The sequence below is a fragment of the Saccoglossus kowalevskii genome, chromosome 17 (assembly GCF_978046115.1).
Source record: "Saccoglossus kowalevskii chromosome 17, keSacKowa6.1, whole genome shotgun sequence".
Classification (NCBI taxonomy): Eukaryota; Metazoa; Hemichordata; class Enteropneusta; family Harrimaniidae; genus Saccoglossus; species Saccoglossus kowalevskii.
In genome coordinates this window covers 21,079,141-21,098,934 of record NC_140657.1, presented here as the reverse complement: position 1 = coordinate 21,098,934, position 19,794 = coordinate 21,079,141, and the positions used below count along the sequence as shown (strand labels likewise).

The following is a 19,794-nucleotide window of genomic DNA, read 5'->3' as shown; positions in this document are numbered from 1 at the left end:
TGAAATGTATTTAAAATGTGTTTTTTTTCACTCTTTTCAATGCACTGTAAATATGTTGTAAATGTGTTTAAAATGTATTAGAAACGCCTTTTACACAAGAAAAAAACGCCTTTTAAACTGCCAAGTTTTCGACACTTGAGATGATGAGGTGGATGCATTTTAAATGCATTCAAAATGCGTTTTAAACACGTTTGGAAATAAATGCATTTTAAATGCATTTATTATATCGAGCCATATCAGAATGGAAATAAACGCATTTATAAATAAAATTATTAAAATGCATTTTACTTGATATTCATGTCTCAGGAACAATTAGTATAAATGCATTTTGAACTGGTTCATCTTCATTCACCAGATTGTGTGTGTAAATGTACTTGGGAAATAATGAACTGATACCAAAAAAATACCAATAACAATCCGTTTTATTACAAATGATACATGTGTAAAATTCTTACAAAAATAAATATTAAAAAATTTTTTTTTTACAATCTTGCACATTGGGAATCCGGAGTAATGTGCATGGCAAAATTAAGTATAAAAGCTCGGAAATAATGTATATAAACATTTTGCAAGTAATATACTCTCTAAAATTTAACAAGCATGCATAATTATTACTACTTAATATAGAATAAACAGACCAAAAAGTTTATTACTGGTACTAAACTGATATCAAATATTCATTTTTTGGTGTCTTGATACCGTAAACCTGATATCATAGTGCCCAATGCACGGTTTATGGATGCTTCTGGTGTCGATTTTGGTCCACTCATACAGAAAGCTGTTGAGGAATAAACAGTAAATAGAGTAAAAGTTCAATGAGATGCATGTTCTTAATACAATGTGTAGTTTGTACATGTGACTTGTGTCCCCTATTTAAACTGATGCATTAAAAACAATTCATTGTTTTAAGTATATGACTCAGAACGAAGGTTTGTTAATGCGAAACCTTGATGTATGATGCCTTCATTGTGCAGTTTCATTGAGACACAAAATCAGTCAACCTCACAAGTATACAATCTGCACTGGTTATTGTGAAAGCCATTTTTTTGTATATTTCATAGATGGAAGCTCAATCAACAGGATGAAATGTCTATTGCTATTTTGACTTGTGCAATAAGCTGTAACTCACTTTCACAAAAAAACTAATTTTATTTGCAGTGCATTAGTATCAATAATTACAATATACTTACCAATAATGGACGACCTTATGTCTGGATCCATTGGTTTTTTCCCATTAACTCCACGTATATTCATGTTCATAAGCTCCTTATCTGTTAACATTGTTCGTGCTAGGAACAGTGCGCTAGCAGTTGGCGATGAAGCAAGCTTGTGTTTTGCCTTCATCAAGTTTTTCTGTGTTATATAAACACCATCACCAGGTGTCAATTCTACCATCTATGCAAATAATACAATAACAAAAACATTAGAATTATCTCTGCACAACAATCTTTATAGTTGTTACACTAAACAGCAACTAAATTGTTGACTGATGGGGGACCTGTGTATCATATTCATTTCAATCTTTAATGGCTACACAATTTGCTGTTTGTTATTGCACATTATGTAGCTGTTATTTAACACTTAACATAAAATAAAACTAGGGGTGTTATCAAGTTTGTAAAATATACACTCCACTTTATAATTCAGCTATCTTTGTGATAAGCCAAAAACAGAAATCCGACACAGTTTTTGCTGCTAAGTGGGTTTATTAATTAACATGGAAATCCTTTCGTTTTTTGACTTGCCACTCTGATCACTCCTAGACAACTGAATATTGCAAAATTGCCTGTCGGCTGAGATAGCTCCGCTGTTAGCAATGCACATTTCAATTAAAGAACAGAAGATATCATTAAAAAATGAACAATATGTATAGTATCAAAGCAATGGGACTTGCTGTTTTCAACAAGAATTCAAAAATATCACTTTTCACCAAAAATACAAAAATAATCATCAAAATTAGATAATTGAAGATATCACCACGAAATTAACAAATCTGAAAGAGGTCTACATGTAGTACCTATATATGTAATATAAAAGCAATTGGACTTGCGGTTTTCAACAAGAAGTCAAAAATATCACTTTTTACCAAAAATATTCATCAAAATTAAAGATATCATCACGAAATGAACAAATCTGAGAAAAGGTCTACATGTAGTATCTATATATGTAATATCAAAGCAATTGGACTTGCGATTTTTAACAAGTCGAAAATATCACTTTTTACCAAAAATGACAAAAATATTCACCAAAATTAGTGAATTGAAGATATCATCTCGAAATGAACAAATCTGCAAGAGATCCACATGTAGTACCTATATATGTAATATCAAAGCAATCAGTCGAAAATATCACTTTTTACCAAAAATGACAAAAATATTCACCAAAAATAGAAAATTTGAGATTTTGACATGAAATGACTTTTTCGACAGCGGAGCTAAAAAGGGGAACATACCTTGAACAAACGAGCAACCTCTTTACTTATTTTCCCATCAGTTGGGGTTGATGCCATTTCAATAACTTCTTCATCCAGTTCTAAATAAATAAAAAGTATTTTCAGCACAAAATGCAAAAAGCAACTTCAATCACTGGAACTTCTATAAAATTGAGTCGTATACCTGCCTTCAGTGGTACCGTACTCAAGTCGGAAAATAATGATTTTTTAAGGATGAGCACATACCCGACCACCCCCTCGGAAAAAGAGAGCAAATTTTAATTCATGTGACAGATTGACGTCTTTTAGAGAAAATAAAAATACAAAATTAGTTGCGTCTTCATTGACTTTTACAATAAAATAACAGAAATGGTCACAAAAAATATGCACATTTTTATAACAATATTAATTATATACCACCCAAATTAACTAGATTAAAAATGCTAAGCCAAAATCTTTGATAATTAATGATAAAGACCAAGTTTTAAATTAAATTAGTGGCATTTTGAAAGAATAGGTGCTTTACTGAATGCGACCCCGAATATAAAAATTATGCAAAAATGGGATGTGGGCCCTAGACCAGGCATGGGCGCTAACAGTACTTTATCAATTCACTTCTGTGTGTGTTTTTTTATGGCTATAAAAAGTCAATTGTGCCTTATGAAATATCGTAAAGTTCTACAATTCAGTCCAAAACAATTTTACAATTTTTGTCATGAAAACGGGTGCCCAAAACCCTTGCATAGTAAATAGCTCATGTATCACATGTAGGAACCACAATCTATAAATTAAAACTATTGTATACATAAATACATAAATGAAGAATATTGAGAAAATATTTATTTTTCACTAGGCGCAAAGGCAAACTTATTGGGCATTGCGCCAATTGCTCTGTAGCCTCTGAAGTTCAAGCCCTGTGATCATTATACTGTCATGTAGTGTATAGAAAAATCAATTTTGCGAGAGTAAAATCATGAAATTTTGTGTCAGTGACTTTCCAAAAATTGTGTCTGCAGTAATATTATCAAATAACGAAAATTCATAGTTTTGAAATTTGAGCAGCTTACAGGAATTCAATTTAAAAAATAAAAATGCACAAATGTGCCCTCAACACGAGTGTCTTTAAGGTTGTTCAATGCAGTCTTGAACGTGGGTGGGTCCACCCATATGTGTTGGCATAGGGCAAATCACTGAAACCCATGTATCTTTACAAATGTAGTTCCAGATGCATAGTTTCATCACGTAATTATAATTTCCCCATGTATTAACTCCATAATCCATCTAAAGTAATAGTATGTTTATCTAAAAAATTAGGTATGTACACCCTATTTTTTTCACATATGACCATGTAGCAATAATTCATAAATATAAAAAAAAAATCCAAGTACTTTTGTGAAACTGTATTGAGCAACCTTACAGCAAGTCTCAGAAGTATTGGGGCAGCCAATTTGCAAACTCGCTAGCGAATTGGCTAACTGCTTGGGTTTTGACTAAACAGTTGGGTTTCGAATCTTACTGGTGCCGCCTTGTGGTCACGCCCACTCTGGGCGAATCTATATAACAGCAGGGGATGACGATTTTTTTAGCAGTTGGCTAATGTTACCCTGACGGGGTCATTTAGGTGTGAAAGTTTGTCATTTTCTTCCTGATTTGTAGGAAATTGTTTATCAACTTGTCTCTTTATTTAGTTTCAATCAGTGTTCAAGATGGCTACCCCCATATAGTAAATATCGGCGGATTAATCGCATTTATCATATTATCGCTTTACGCCAGCTGACTATGGCCATTTTCAGGCTTACCAGGCCATTTTCAGGCCAATCTGATTAAAATCTGATGTAGTGTACGGGCTTTAATTATTTTGGCTATAAACTTATTTTAATTTTATTTTTTATTACTTTTGTTATTAATGCCCTTTTATTTTATTATTTTACTTTGATTTTGATTTTGTGATTTTTTTTAATTCCGCCCTACCTACATCTGAACCGATGCCTATGTAACGAGATTTCAACGAGACCCACTATCGACGATTTTAGTCAACGAATCACAGACCTCCTTTTATAGCGCACATGATGACGTCACCGGGCAGAGTCTGATGGCAAACACACTCAAATAAAATGGCGGATTATACCGACCGAAAAAAACACGGCTTTTCGGTAAGTTTATCATTGTCAAATGCAACGAAAGTCATTTTTATGTTAATATTGTGGCTCGAATGGTTCGACTTTAGATCGTTATTTTGCATAGTTATTCTGGGAGTGACGATTTTGTTTCCACCGGTTCGACCGAACACCAGTGTCTTTTTCCAGTCGCCGGCCCTGGAGACGGGTGATGTTTTGTTGAAGATCGGGCCAAAATCGTCTACGGTATTGAAGCCGTAGCTGTAAATATTCATCAAATTGTATCAACATTTTGTACATTATACAATAACACTTTATTAAAGTAAATGAGCTGATTTGGACTGGAATAAAATATTTTTTATTTGGAACACATCGCAATTGATCAGGAAATATTGTTTTGCTCCAATTTTCTGCGTCGATGCCGTGGGCCGGTGACCGCTATACAATTTAAAATCAGTTTGCATTGTTTACTATAGCTGTTTACAGTGTTCTAATCATTACGATTTACTTTTTTTTTGCTTCCATTCTAGATAATTATGCTCAGTGATGTAAAATTGAAGCGATGACTGAATGAACGAACCTTGGCTGGCGAAGATGTATCTGGAAGTGTACACATTTGTTGGAAGTGAAAAAAATATTCAATGAAATGACAAAAATTGTAAAATGCTGTGGAATTTCTTTTGCAAATAAAAATATACTAGCAATTTTCTATTAATGGTTTATTCAAGTGGGCAAAATATAAATGTACAGAAGAATTGCCCGTATACACTGAAAAGTAAGCAACCGACAGCCTGTATAAAAGGGGGACTGTGATTGGCTGTTACTTACGCGAGATTTGAACGGGACTTACATAGGCATCGGTTCAGATGTAGGTAGGGCGGAATTAAAAAAAATCAAAATCAAAGTAAAATAATAAAATAAAAGGGCATTAATAACAAAAGTAATACAAAATAAAATTAAAACAAGTTTATAGCCAAAATAATTAAAGCCTGTACACTACATCAGATTTTAATCAGATTGTTTTCAGGCTTACTACTTTTACATTATCACGCCTCGTAACAAAGTAAATCATTCAGGGGAATCTAGACATGCTTCTACCAGGCTACGTAAAAGCATTCTATGTCCTCTAATGCAATTTAGACTCCCCCAGAGTGGATGCGGCCACGAGTCGGCACCAGCGAGATTCGAAAGCCAAATGTTTAGTCAAAACCCAAGCAGTTAGCCAATTCGCTAGCGAGTTTGCAAATTGGCTGCCCCAATACTTCTGAGACTTGCTGTAAGGGAAGTAAACAATGAAAATAACAATGTAACTTACGTTCATTTCGAACAGCTGCAAGCTGAACTTTAAGGTTTGCATTTTCTTTCTTCAGAATGTCATTATCCAATTTCATTGATTCACATCTCTGAAGAAGTGTTGAGTACTTCCTGCTCAGTTCAGAGTAATTAGTTTCATTACCAGTAGTATCCTGTTTTAAAAAATGTGCACGGGGCGGGGCGCCTTACCACCTTGAGTTGGTCTATCATCTTGATGTTGAGATTTGTGTGCTGGTTTTTCTCTTGGTGGAGTTAAAAGGCTTAATGATTCTTCCACCAAGTCATCACTACAAAAGTTTTGTAAAGTGGCATACTGTGGTGGTTCATCATCATCATCATCATCATCATCAACATCAGTATCATTATCATCCATAGAAGTAATTAATGGGTTCTCATCAAAAACATCCACAGATGACTCTGCATAACTGCAAATAATGTACAAAATATCTTTACACTTTTGTGTCAAAGTTGAAGCCACCTGCAGAAAAAAATATGCTCTTGTGAATAATATTAAAGTCATATGAAAGAAAAGTACACACACATAGCAAAGCTGCCAGACAAGTACAGACAATGATTCAGTGCAATAATTTTTGTAAAACGTGAAGTGTGCTTTGGAAGCTGGTGATTGTATTACAATTTTGTTTAGAGAGGCAGTTCAGACTTAATTGGAAAATATGTTTTTTGAGCTTCTACAACAATTGAAGACAGTCTTTTTACCTGAAGAGGCCTTGTTGTTTCATCTGCTGCAAAGCATCATCACAACTTTTTAAATTAATTGTCCTTCTCTCTTCTTTTTCTTGTTTTTTCTTCAGGGTTTCCTCTTTCTCTTTTCTTTTTAGTTCCTGCTCTGCCTTTTTCTTTTCTTGAGCTTCCACTTTTTCTTTTCTCTTTACTTCATCCACAACAGTTTTCTGTTTTTTTTTCCCAGAATCTTTACTTTGGATCACATTCTCTGACTTCTTCTTTTTGTCAGATTCATTGGTTGAAATCAGTTGTGATTTTCTTTTACCACCATTCAAGGCTCTCTCAATTACTGACTTGCGATGTAGCAAATCATCTTTGTCATCTTTAAAATAAATTCATGAGTCAAATCAGAGAAAATCATTTAAAGGCATCAATGTGACAAGAACAAGTCTCACAACACAACCCAAGTCATGAAGTTCTATTTTGATGTGCCTAACAATGACCATTTGTGGTTAGTGAAAAAAAATTATCAAAGACAAAAAAGAAAAGTCCAAATGAAGTCGCATTATGAAAAAAAACTACTATAAATTGAGACAGATTTAGAAGAAAAGGCTGACAATCTCTGAAAAAATGTCATTTTCATTCTAATTCAAGTAATTTAATTCTAGTAATGTTAAAATATGAATTGTATTTGGCATTATAGACACACAGACATGTATTTTAGTCCATGCGCTTCTAATAGACAAAACATGATAAATGCCATTTCACTGATACCATTCAGTGTTTTTCCAATATATAGCTTGTGAAAAGTGAAAAAAATATACAAACACTATAAATAAATTATTTAACTTGTGTGTTAATTACCATGCAAATTAGCAACAACCAGTGACCAAAATCCTGGGGAGAACATGCACTGACAAAGAAAGGCTATCGAATACTCACCACTTTTACCGAGAACTAAGCATTTATAATGCTTTTTATCACTGGGCCACACTGCTGTGGTAACACCTCCATTTACTGTCAGACCACTCTCTTTCACAACAAGATATTTGTTGTCTTGAGTGAACTGAACTAAGACAAAATCTGAAAAGAATAAATAATTATGACAATTAAAGTTTTAAAAATGCATAAGAATGAAAGATAAAATAAGGCATCATACATTGAAAAGTTAAACTAAATTTCCTTTGAAATACTAGTACTCAATCATGGTAAAATAATAGTTCGACACCCCCCCCCCCCAAACAAACATACTTCTGTTTATAGCATTTACGTAAAGCTGCCATTAATTTTCTCAGAACATCACAAATTCTAAATAAGATTTAAGTATATGGCACGTTCGTGAGTAAATATATTAATGAACCCTCTGTTGGTCAATAGTTGGTCGAAGGGCGATCGAATTATCATGACTCAGAATGCATTCAATAATTCTTTTTAAAAAGAGCAGATCTCTCATAAACTTAACTACATAGCAACGTACCTTCATCTCTGAGATGTGCTGGTGGTTGTCTTTTTCTTGCAACAGCCATAACATAAGTATGCAGCGAATTGTTATTCAAATGCAAGCGACTAACAATATAGACTGAATGAAAATACCGCGTATTGTAAGAGCGGGAAAAGAAAGTAAGGTCATTACATGGGGTCATTTCGTTTTCTTCGCTGTGATTGGCTGAGCGGAACCGGAATGGCGAGTTTTTTTTTTTTGTTTACAAAATTGTACACACTTTCAAATTGTTTTTATAATAATCAGATAAAAAGGGAACATACATAATTAACTCAGTAGTAAATTTAAAAAGATAAAAGATTCATCCTGAGGAATTATGACGTCACGCCGCCATTTGGCATCTGTACTTTGTCACACTTGCGTTTGAGAAACTAGTCTGTGAACTTGTAAACTTACTGGTTTACAAACTTTAGTTATCTTTTTTACGCATAGTCATGGATGAACACATCGATCAGCCATCAACTAGAAAACGGGGACGTTATTTGTCGTATCTCAGTGATACATCGGTGGCACTTCCACGCTCGACTGCAAGAGTTTGGCCGAGCACTGCCCGCCGCGGCTTAACAACGCCGAATACGATTGTAAATACTCGCGCCAGTTTGAATGACTCTGTCGAAAGCACCATTTTTCAGGCTAGTGGTCCTTCTGATTTCGGGAATGGAGTTTGTAGTGAGCGTGTAGGATTCCCGGTCGTTAATGTGGATGATGGAAATTCTGACGTTTCTGGCATATATAGCGAACGTGCAGACGAGCAATCTAGCCCGGAAATAAACACCCTTACTGACAGTGACATTGGAGAGCCAAATGCCAATAATTTCGAGAATGATTTGTTTTCCCCAGAGGGACACCAAGAACAGCATCTCTGGGAAAACTATTTGGATGACGCTCCATTGGATATAGACGACGAACCTTCGTCACTGTCTGAGTCAGATGAAAACATGCCCTTATACAGTGGCTCCCCAGTTACTGTAGGTGCCAGTATGCTCCTAATCATATCATTTGCTATTCGTCACAGTCTTAGTGGTGAAGCCCTTTCAGATATCTTGACACTTATTCAACTACACTGCTTGTTACCCAACTTATGCCGGACAAGTTTGAAATTATTTCAGACGTTTTTCATGAGTTTGAAATCACCAATACAACGCCATTACTTTTGTCCACACTGTGGGGTGTACATAGGGAAGACGCTTATTGACCACTGTTTGGTATGTTTGAAAGACACAGTGGATAAAGGATCATCCAGCTACTTCATTATTTCGCCTCTCTTCAGTCAACTACAGAGTATTTTAGGAAGTGAGTACCTTTATTTGTTATTTTTGACCTCACCAACAACTTTAATTTTTCATGTAAATGCATTTTTAAATGTTAATTGTGTTACAACTCAAAGTATGGACATTAATTTTACTGAAAAACTGAATATGAAAATTTGCTATTAGTTCAGACTTTCCGCGGTCAATTAAAACTAAATTATTTACAGCTTCAATCTGTTTTTATCTAAATTTTGCAAGTACATGTAAATTCTAAATTTAAGGGTTATCATATAGGTTGAAGTTGTTTGTAATAATTTCCTGAATTATGATTGGTTGAATCTGCTACAGTGTTTGTGCAATATTGATATTCATTTTACAAGCAGGATATTGTTGACCATATCTTTGGTCGTGCATGAACATATTTTGTTCAAACTGATGCATCATGTCTGTCACACAAATGTAAATAATTATTTGACCCTAATTTTGATAGTCACTAAAAACTGCTTGGGAACTTGTCATTGACAATGACTTATTTTAATTTTCAGGAGATAAAATGCTTGATAAAATGAACTACCGTAGAGAGAGAAAGAAGAGACATAGGCACAATGTGGAAGATGTTATGGATGGAATTCTATATAAGAAACATTTCACCGAGGATGGGTTTTTTCACCATTCAACTGCAGAACAGAAAAAAACCAGAATTACATCTGTCATTGCAGATGAACTTTGATGGTGTTGCTCTATTTCGGTCCTCGAAGTTCAGCATATGGCCAGTATATTATACAATAACTGGGCTCTCTCTGGAATTTGCTAGGTAATAGTAAATTTACTAATCAAGAAAAAAAGTATTAGTAAACTTTGTCTGGAAACTGCGGAGCATTTTCCCGCGACCGAGCACAACGGGGAAAAGAGAAGAGAGGGAGCTGTCCCCTCTGTCGTCCGCCGAAAACAAGAACAGCATGCTGAAAATGGTGCTTGCTGGTAGCAACCTGAGCTCTAATTTTGTGTGTAATTTCATGACATCAAATTAGGCAGTCTGCTCCACAAAATGTACCATTTATGATGGTACAACAAAACATCACAATAAAATATACAATGTAGACACCAGAACCTTTTCATATTCATGATAAACTCACATTGTTAACAGTGGGGAAAATAGTCATCATTCAAAAGCTCACTAAGTTCACTGCCTAGAACACAAGTCATCTTGTGAATAAATTTTCACGGGAAATTTCTCAGAAAAAACTCTATGCCAATCATTATTATTATGAAGTAATCTCCCGTGCTCGTCATGCAAACCCGCATGTTGACGTTTATGACGACACAAAATGACTATTATTTTCATCGAAATTTCTGAATTAAAGTGAAAAAGTAACTAAAGTAACTTTCGGTCTTGTAATGCCCGGTAAGAATGTTACACAAATTATAGTATTTTTCGATCGATTCGCTAACATTGTCTCACCTTCCATTAGCTGTGGAATCATAGCCCTGTGTTGCCGACCGCATTATTTACGTGACATGTTCGACATACAACAACAAAAATAAAAACAAGACGTCCGAATGAAATTGGTAGGGCAAAATTAGATTGTATGTCGCACCAAAGAGCTACGGAACCGCAGCTAACCTTCCATTATTTCTGAAATCGTGCTGCAGTACGATCAACTTTCCGTTTCTTGGTGCTGTAAGGGTTAGGACACCCATGGGTTTCTGGTTCTGAACACGATTTAGCGGTTTCTCCATCTCGTCGTGAAAAATACTCGTCGAGCAGTTGTCTGCTCCTTTTTGACGTAGTCTCCATTTTCAATAAATAAACAAATCACGTGTTTGATAAGGGCGACATGAAACCGTCCCATACTGAGAGTAAAGTTGCGGGGTATCTTGAAATACATGTCGACTAAACTACGCATGTGCGATGACACCAAAATAACTTTAGAGTGGAAAAGTACATTCAGTGGCAGTTCCGTGTTGATCGCGATCACCATGTAACAATTGTTGCAATCTTAGAAGTAACGGGACATTGTTAAAATGGCAATCATTCAAACCGTAACACGCGTGATGATCACAGTCGAGTCTTGACAATTAAATGAGGGCGATTTGCAAGGGTATTTTGTACAAAATGTGTTCGTAAATCCTACTAATAGATATTTATTTTGTTCGTAGATCTTGTCCAAATTTCGTAATTTACGACATTTGCGAGCGACAGCGAGAGCACAGAATAAATGAGCTTCCGCCATCTGAGAGGTAGGCTGTTTTTTCTAATCGTAGAATATTATTACTGGTGTTATACTAGGTGTACATGTATAAACAAATTATTTTGGATATTTTTGGTCAAAACCAGGATTTGAAACTTGTATTCTCCAAAACAGAAACTCACAATGCTTTTAAATTAAATATACAAATATATTTGTTTTTGTTAAAATGTGTTTATCTTATACATGTAATACAGAAATTGTCATTCGCCCTCACTGTAATGTGTTTATATCTCTTGTGTTTGTGTTATTACTTAATATCTTATACTTCAAATTGCTTTAATTCTGCAAAAGACAAATTTCAGTGAAAATTTCTCATCATCAGAACAAGAAAATTGCTCGGAGTGGAAATTTAATAGTTTACAGTATTTCATTTACAGTAGAAGAGTGAAGTGAAGCTCTTTCAATCATAAGGTCACATGTGTGGTATTCAGGGCTTGAGTTGTGCGTTATCATTAATTTTTCTATGAATAATTGCTTGTGAAACAAGACACTTGAATACAGTCTGAATTTAATTTATCTTTAGGTATCGAAGGTGTAACAAGATATTTGCTGGTATTTGGTTTGGTTTTAAGAAACCAGAATGTAAAACATTTTTGCAACCATTTGCTGTGTCCCTTAAAGAGTTGTTTACAACTGGTAAGTTACTCTTTATTTTTTTTTTTAGCTCCACTGTCATGGAAGATGACACATTTTCCATTGCTATCTGGTGTCTGTTTGGAGGCCATCAACAATTTTCATCTTTCTCGTGAAAACCAGTAGCCTGAGTGCTTTGATGTTTAGTATGGTTTCCTCATCAATATCTTAAATCTTTTGATCAAAACCAATATTTTGGACTTAATCACGAGTTTCATTAAGTGCCAGCCACCGGCCATATGGCCGGCTTACAAGCCCAAATTAGCCGTCTATTTTCATGTCTCAAATAAACGTACCAGGACGTTTATTTTTTCCCTAAAAAATTCCATGCTTAAAAAAAAAAATCATGCCGTTTTCCCATTGAAATCAAAGCCAAAAGATCTCACTAAAACATCGGTAAATCTCTTCCGTTTTGTATTCACAATAAAGTTGCTGAGCTGCATTAACATATTTAAATGAGCTATGGTAATTCAAACATGTTGGCACCCTCCAGCATTTTGATTGGTTAATTAGCGATTTGACCTATCAGATGAAGAAAAACAGTTGTTTCAGGACCCATGTGCATGAAAAATATGGCTGATATCATATTGCATCAAGTGTTTACATGTGACCGAAATCATTCACTTACGATAAAACTAAATTGAATTTTACTTGCATTTCATAACAATTCAACAAATTTATTTTTTGTACGTTATTATAATCAGTACTGAGTACTACCGGTAATCAATAATTGCAACACTTTTATAACAAATAATGTTTATTAGATTTTGAAGATTTGGCCGAGGGTATGTTTATTTGGGACATGAGAGTACTTTCTGCCATAACCCCCACCCCCACCCCACTGCCAACACAGGTCTCGCTGCAGCGCTTCTTCACACTGCCTAGAGCCTTTTTATTTTATTTGTTGGCCTGTTGTTACAGGATAATGGCCTGCTATTAAATGCATTTGTGAAACCCCTGCGCAATTCTTCCCGAAACCGTTCCTCGTGGTTTAAAATTTGATATACTAGTACCTTGGGTGGTTTTTTGTGACATTAATTTTCTTGAATTTTTTATTTTTTTTTGAAATTTCAGTTAGAAGCTGCAACATAAACCACAGTTGTTTATATTATTTCAATGATATTTCATTATACAGCTGACATAATCATGACATTATTGACATTATCACAAAATTAAATGTAATCTAGCTTTTATATTCAAAGCCATGTGTGTGTTTTTTTTCTTTTCAGGAATTGGTGTTTCAGTTAAAGGGAAGAAAGTCTTGGTGAAGGGCATTCTCCTCAGCTCAGTGTTTGACTCACCTGCGCGATGTATTTTCATGGAACTGAATCAGTTCAATGGGTTTTTCGGTTGCCCATTTTGTTTAACAAAGGGAGCAACTGTTAAAACAGGCCAAAAGGGCCATATGCTGGCTTATCCCTTCAACACTGATAACAGTTCCACTGGACATGACCAGCTGCGAACTCTGCTGGAAACAAGGCAGCATGCTATGGAAGCATTCACTAAATCTCAGCAAGGGAATTCTTCAGCTATGATGGGAGTAAAAGGAGTTAGCTGGTTTTTGCATGTCCCTAAGTTTGATATGATCAATGGCATGGGTGCAGATTATATGCATTGTGTTTGCTTGGGTATAACAAAAATGTTGCTAATCCTTTGGACTGACAAAACAAATAAGGACAACCCATGGTATGTAGGAAATCAACTTGAGCTGATTGATACAAAAATTCTTAGAATTAAACCACCCCATGTAATAACACGTGCTCCAAGAAACATTTTAATGAACTTTCTCATTGGAAGGCATCTGAATTTAGAAATTTTCTTCTTTTTTACTCCATCCCTGTGCTATGGAAAATTTTGCCAAATGAATATTTCCAACATTATTGCTTACTTGTTGAAGCTATTTTTATTCTGCTACAGTCATCTATATCACCAATGCAACTAAAGAAGGCATCAGGTTTATTAAGGCACTTTTGCTTCAAAATTTCAACACTTTATGGAGCACGCTATGAAACATCAAATGTGCATCTATTGTTGCATCTCTCTCAAAGAGTTGAATGCTTAGGTCCTCTTTGGTCCATGTCATGTTTCTACTATGAAGACTACAACGGACAGTTGCGAAATCTCTGTCATGGGACTCAAAGCATGCCGCAACAAATAGTCACAGGAGTTTCCATTCAACAGAAAATACCAGAACTAGAATTTTGTTTACCTCCTGATTCACTTCATTATGATTTCTACAAAAAACTCACTGAAAATAGAAAGATAGTTGCTTCTAAAACAACAATTTCAAATGGTGTTTGTAGTGTTGGTGGGATGGAGAAAATAAATCCCTCTAGAACTGAGGTGCAAGCTTTGAGAAGAAGCATAAGGTCTGGGGATATTCATACAGTATTCAAGTTTAAAAGAGCCCAAATTCATGGTAGTATCATTCACAGTCAAGATTATAAAGCAGTTACTCGTCGAAATAACTATACTATTCAGTATGACGGAGATAATGGTCTTAAATATGGTCAGGTTAAATATTATGCAAAGTGTATTTTGAAATGCCCAAGCCAAGTGTTATGCGATTCTAATTGTATATGTTTGAACCCAGTATATAGAGCTATCATTAATAAGTATTCTAGAAAGCATGATGTACATCTGGTACATGATGATATAAGTGGGGCTACTTTGCCACATATAATCCCAGTCATTAGAGAGAACACCTTTCCTTGTGCAATACCACTTCACAGCATCACACAGTGCTGTATATCTGTAAACTGTGGTCACAGAGAGTGTGAGTTTATTTGCCTTATACCAAACAATATTGAAAAAGAATGAGTAGTTGAGAACTTAGTTAAAATCCCAAAATCTAGTAATGAATAAATGAATTATGGCATACCGCTGTACTAGTCTTGTCTGGTTAATGTATTTGACAATAACACTGCTTCAGCAATAACATGAGTTCTGTCCACTATCAGGTCACTTGTTTCATCTTCAATTTATGTGTATTTATATCACACATTGAAAAGGCCATTTTATTTACAGTTCTGGACCTACATATATATTTTGCACTTTCAGATTTTACAAACATGAGGCTTCAATACATATGTTCACTGATCTGATTTAAATGGCTGATAGAAGTAGCATCCATTCTTTTTGAACAATTCAAAACCAAAAATTCACCATTTCTCATACGTGTAGAAGCTACATGTCCTATTTTGTGCTATTCAGCTCCGCTGTTGACTTTGTCGAGCGGAGCTTATCATATGAGTGATTATCCGGTGTCGTTGATCATGTCAACTTTTTAAATTTTCAACTTCTTCTTGAAAACTACAATTCTTATTACTTTGATACTTGGTGCATATGTGTTATCTTAAGACTCATTCAAATATAAACATGTTTAATATTCAATTGTTTATGCAAATTCATAGATTTTATTTTGAATAAATTGTCAATATATACATGCAAGTTAATATTGAAGGCTCTCTTTGTGAATATGCGATTTACCGGGGGGTAGTTCACTTTTAAATTGTTGATGCACATACAGTACCATGTCTGTGTCATACTGGAGGTTACAGAATATGAAAGTAGCAATCATGAATAACGTAAAAATTAAAGTGTGGAATACATGCATTTCAAATGTATTTTTTGTGTGTTTGAATTGGACTTTGTCATTGAGCTCACCATTGTGGGTGGATTCACAGACTAAGATTGAAATAAATGTATTAAAAATGCATTTACAATGCATTGAAAAACTTCCACTCATAGTCAGTGAGTGCTATTTCGTTAGAGATTGAAAAAAACATGTTTAAAACACCTTTTTTCCCCCCAACGCATTTTTACAAAAAATATTGTGTTCAAATAAACTAGTTTCAAATGTGTTTAAAAGGCATTTTGAGATTTAAATGTATTCTAAACGCATTTTCAACATGTTTAAAATGTGTTTTCTTTCTTCTGATTCGGTAAGGGTCTGGCCAAAATTCTTAGCAGGGAGGTATATTTTTTCTGATTTCGCATGATGACCTCTCAGATTCCAAATATTCTATTTACATAAAATACATACCGGTAATATTTTCGTCTCTCAGTAGATGAAAAAAGGATGCAAAAGGTATGTAGAATTTGTTTGTTTATTGCATCAGTAATTTTCGACGAATTGTAAAATTCGTATACTATGTATAATAGTAACGGGGCGCTAAGCCATGTCATCCTACAGACTATGTATAATAGTAACAGGGCTAAGCCATGTCATCCTACAGACTATGTATAATAGTAACAGGGCTAAGCCATGTCATCCTACAGACTATGTATAATAGTAACAGGGCTAAGCCATGTCATCCTACAGACTATGTATAATAGTAACAGGGCTAAGCCATGTTATCCTACAGACTATGTATAATAGTAACAGCCCTGTCATCCAGATTATGTATACATAGTAACCATGTCATCCTTGTACTGTTTTATTTTGATTATGCTAACCCCTAGGGTTTATGACCTTTTACAGTTATTGGATACTAAAGTATTTATACATCCATGTTTACCTCACTATATCAGGCATATTTTGTGATATTTAAAATTGCTTATTCATTTGTACTAACGGCTAATTAAAAAGAATGTAACTACAAGATTGTAACTGTTATTATCTTCAATTATATAGCAGGATTGCAAAAACCTGGACGAATGAAAAATGTAGCAGAAGAGTTGGTTAAACAAAATTGAATTACGAGTGTCATGGGAGGGAAATTAAAAATGTATCGTGCCATCTGTCATTAATTCAGTAGGTATGGAGTTTAAGCCAAATGGAAAGTTTGATTTGGCAATCAAAGCATTTTTCTTTATTAAAAAATCTCTTAGTGGGTCTACCAAAATTAATATAAAAACTTGGCTGAATGTCTTTGATCATGTTATTAGGCCTATATTAACATATGACTGTGAGATTTGGGGGATAGAAAAGTATACAGACAAAACAGTCATCGAAAACATTTACATAAAATTGTGCAAACTACTCCAAGTTAATATATTGAAGATAATATTTGGTAATCGTAGTCCTAAATAACTACTCTCTTCAATATATCATACTTATCAGTCCGAGCAGCGTTTATTTATTTATAAACTACTACTCCAAGTTAACCAGTCTGCAACAAATTTGGCTGTAAGAGGAGAACTGGGTAGACATCCACTGTCAGTATTTGTTAATAAAATACTGGCATAGATCACTGTGAAAGAAAACATTTTAATTCATGAGGCAATGTCCTACAATATCGACAACAAAACAAAGTGGGCAACAACAATCAAAGAACTACATGATTACTGGATGGTAAAAGTGTGAAGGGCGTTTTAGAAAAAATAGAAGATGATTATTTAAAAAAGTGGAAGAGTGACATTAATTTAGAAAAATCTGATTCAGGGGAGCTCAATAAACTTCAAAATGTTAAAGTATTTGATGGATGTGAATAATTCAAAATATATTTGTAAATTAAGAATTAGTGACCATCAGCTTATGATTGAGAAAGGGAGGTATACTAGACCAAAAACAAAACTGGAACACAGAATCTGCACAAGATGTGACAATAACTCAGTTGAGGATGAGTACCATTACATTATGGACTGCCCACAGCACAATAAAATGAGGCAGATACTTTTTACAGACTTACATAAGGATAATCCTAATTTTACTTCCAAGGATCATCATTAAGCTAGGTGTGTTTATGATGCAAACAGATATGTATTAATAAAACACCTGATTCTGTACTACCTTGTAATTGCCTTTTAATTTAATATATTATTTTAATTTTTTGATTATCCTCTTTACTTTTTTTTTTATTTAACTTGAATATGTTCATCTTCTATAGAAAAAAATAATGTCAATAAAGTTATCCTATCTTATCTTATATTACATACAACGTGAATATAGTTGAGTGTTGATATGAATGAACATTTTATTTTATTTGTACTTTTGTCTTTAAATCACCTGGTAACCATGTTTTATTTCCATCTCGCAGCAGTATTATATATAATTACTTACCGGTAGTTGTTTTTTTAACGTGTTTCAGTATTGAACTCATGTATGACAATTAATTTTTGTCTGTTTTAGGAATGTGCAAACACTTGCATCTTGCATTTCTGTCAGCTGAGAGTCAACGGCAGATATATTATAGCACAGAAAGTACTACAAAGTAAAGACTTCTACATAGAAGGCAGTAATCTTACCCTGTGTTTTCATCTTGCAAGTAAAGGTTGTAACTGTATTGCATCAAGTCATGGAATTAAATGTGTGTGTCAAATAGTAGATACTTCTTGCTCAGGGTTCAGCAACTATTTGTGAACCTGCTAGTACTGGCAGTTCCAGTTGTGTGCAGAAGATTGATGAAATACATACTTGGTCGAAAACATGGGATTTCCAGGACTCTAGCATTTTACATCAACAAGTTCAGAAATTGCACACAATTATATTTTCATCATTTAATTAAAAAAGCAGAAAAAGACGAATTTATGTCCTGCATGAATACAGAAAAGAAAATTGAACATGCCAAAAAAGTGTCATGAATATGCTTATTCCAAACAGTACAGAAGGGTAAAGAGAGCAAATCCAACGGTTTATTTAGCAGAAAGGTTATACTAAAACGGGGAAAGAGAGCAATTAACATGGCCAAGCATTAACATTTTTCGCTCAAATAGATATATAATAAACCATCATAAAAGAAAGACAATCTGAACTTACTTGTATTGTGCTTTGTGTTGTGGCGATTCGTGCTTTGCTATTTCAAAATAGCTTCCTTATCATCGGAAGTAATCTTTTAGGTTATTATTATTATTAATATGACCACAACCAAATCCAAAAATATGCAAATTATATCAATCCAGTTTTTTTTCCTTTGATCTCAGAAACCATTGAGCCGAGTTTGTTCATATGTGGTAGGATCACACCTTGGAACGAGTATATGTGCTTCTGGCAGTAATGGCCACCACTCCAAACAAATATGCAAATTATATCAATCCAGTTATTTCCTTTGATCTCAGAAACCATCGAGCCGATTTCGTTCATATGTGATAAGATCACACCTTGGATGTAGATGTACCAGTTGCCAAATTCTCACAAACTGATATAATCACTTCTAAAAATTAAAAAAATGTTACTAGTGTTTCCCCCTATATTGTAAATATGTTGATTTTCACCCATAACCAGCAAAACATATTTGCAAAGGCTATAAATTGTCTAAACTTTATTCAAGAAACAGTGTTTCTATATGCAAAAGGGACATGGGCACGCTTTGTATTTTTATGAATTATTAATTACTACAATTGTTTCATAAAACTGATATTTCACGGTCACGAATTTAGTCTGAAATATCACTCGCTGATATGATATGGCAATGTGATTGAATCAAATTTGTCAAATTGAGTGCAATTTTGAAATCAGTTTGTAAACCTGTCCAATTTCTCAAATATATAGAGGGCTTTGTATCAGGTTCATAAATACTGGGTTACAGATGCAAATCATTTAAACAAATGGTTCTCTCAGATGGCTTGCATGATTTCATTCAAACTCGGTACAATGATTTTACATACTGGATTTTAGTTGTACATTACATTTTTTAAAATTCAACCAAACATACTCAGTTACATTGCCAGC

At 34.3% G+C, this 19,794-nt stretch overlaps 2 protein-coding genes, 1 long non-coding RNA gene and 1 pseudogene across 4 annotated transcripts; 2 read left to right on the top strand and 2 right to left on the bottom strand.

Moving 5' to 3' along the window:
- Positions 1 to 508: 508 nt before the first annotated feature.
- Positions 509 to 5,959, bottom strand: LOC146732728 (uncharacterized). Its single transcript, XM_085492124.1, has 4 exons — positions 5,864 to 5,959; positions 2,453 to 2,532; positions 1,191 to 1,395; positions 509 to 778 (listed from the first exon to the last, which is right to left on the bottom strand). Exons 1-4 carry the CDS (start codon positions 5,937 to 5,939, stop codon positions 678 to 680), a joined length of 462 nt encoding a protein of 153 aa, XP_085348250.1. The 5' UTR covers positions 5,940 to 5,959; the 3' UTR covers positions 509 to 677.
- On the top strand, positions 4,257 to 5,252 carry LOC146732729 (uncharacterized). The gene is made up of 2 exons (XR_014926820.1): positions 4,257 to 4,584; positions 5,079 to 5,252. It is a non-coding gene; the product is annotated as an uncharacterized LOC146732729 (long non-coding RNA).
- A 45-nt stretch (positions 5,960 to 6,004) lies between the features above and the next one.
- On the bottom strand, positions 6,005 to 8,750 carry LOC146732727 (uncharacterized). The gene is made up of 4 exons (XM_085492123.1): positions 8,024 to 8,750; positions 7,489 to 7,629; positions 6,580 to 6,928; positions 6,005 to 6,287 (listed from the first exon to the last, which is right to left on the bottom strand). The coding sequence occupies exons 1-4, from the start codon at positions 8,187 to 8,189 to the stop codon at positions 6,020 to 6,022; spliced, it is 924 nt and encodes a 307-aa protein (XP_085348249.1). The 5' UTR covers positions 8,190 to 8,750; the 3' UTR covers positions 6,005 to 6,019.
- Positions 8,751 to 9,916: 1,166 nt separating this feature from the next.
- On the top strand, positions 9,917 to 15,632 carry LOC146732726 (uncharacterized; annotated as a pseudogene). The gene is made up of 4 exons (XR_014926916.1): positions 9,917 to 10,090; positions 11,512 to 11,538; positions 12,073 to 12,185; positions 13,412 to 15,632. The product of XR_014926916.1 is annotated as an uncharacterized LOC146732726 (transcript).
- The last annotated feature ends 4,162 nt before the right edge of the window (positions 15,633 to 19,794 follow it).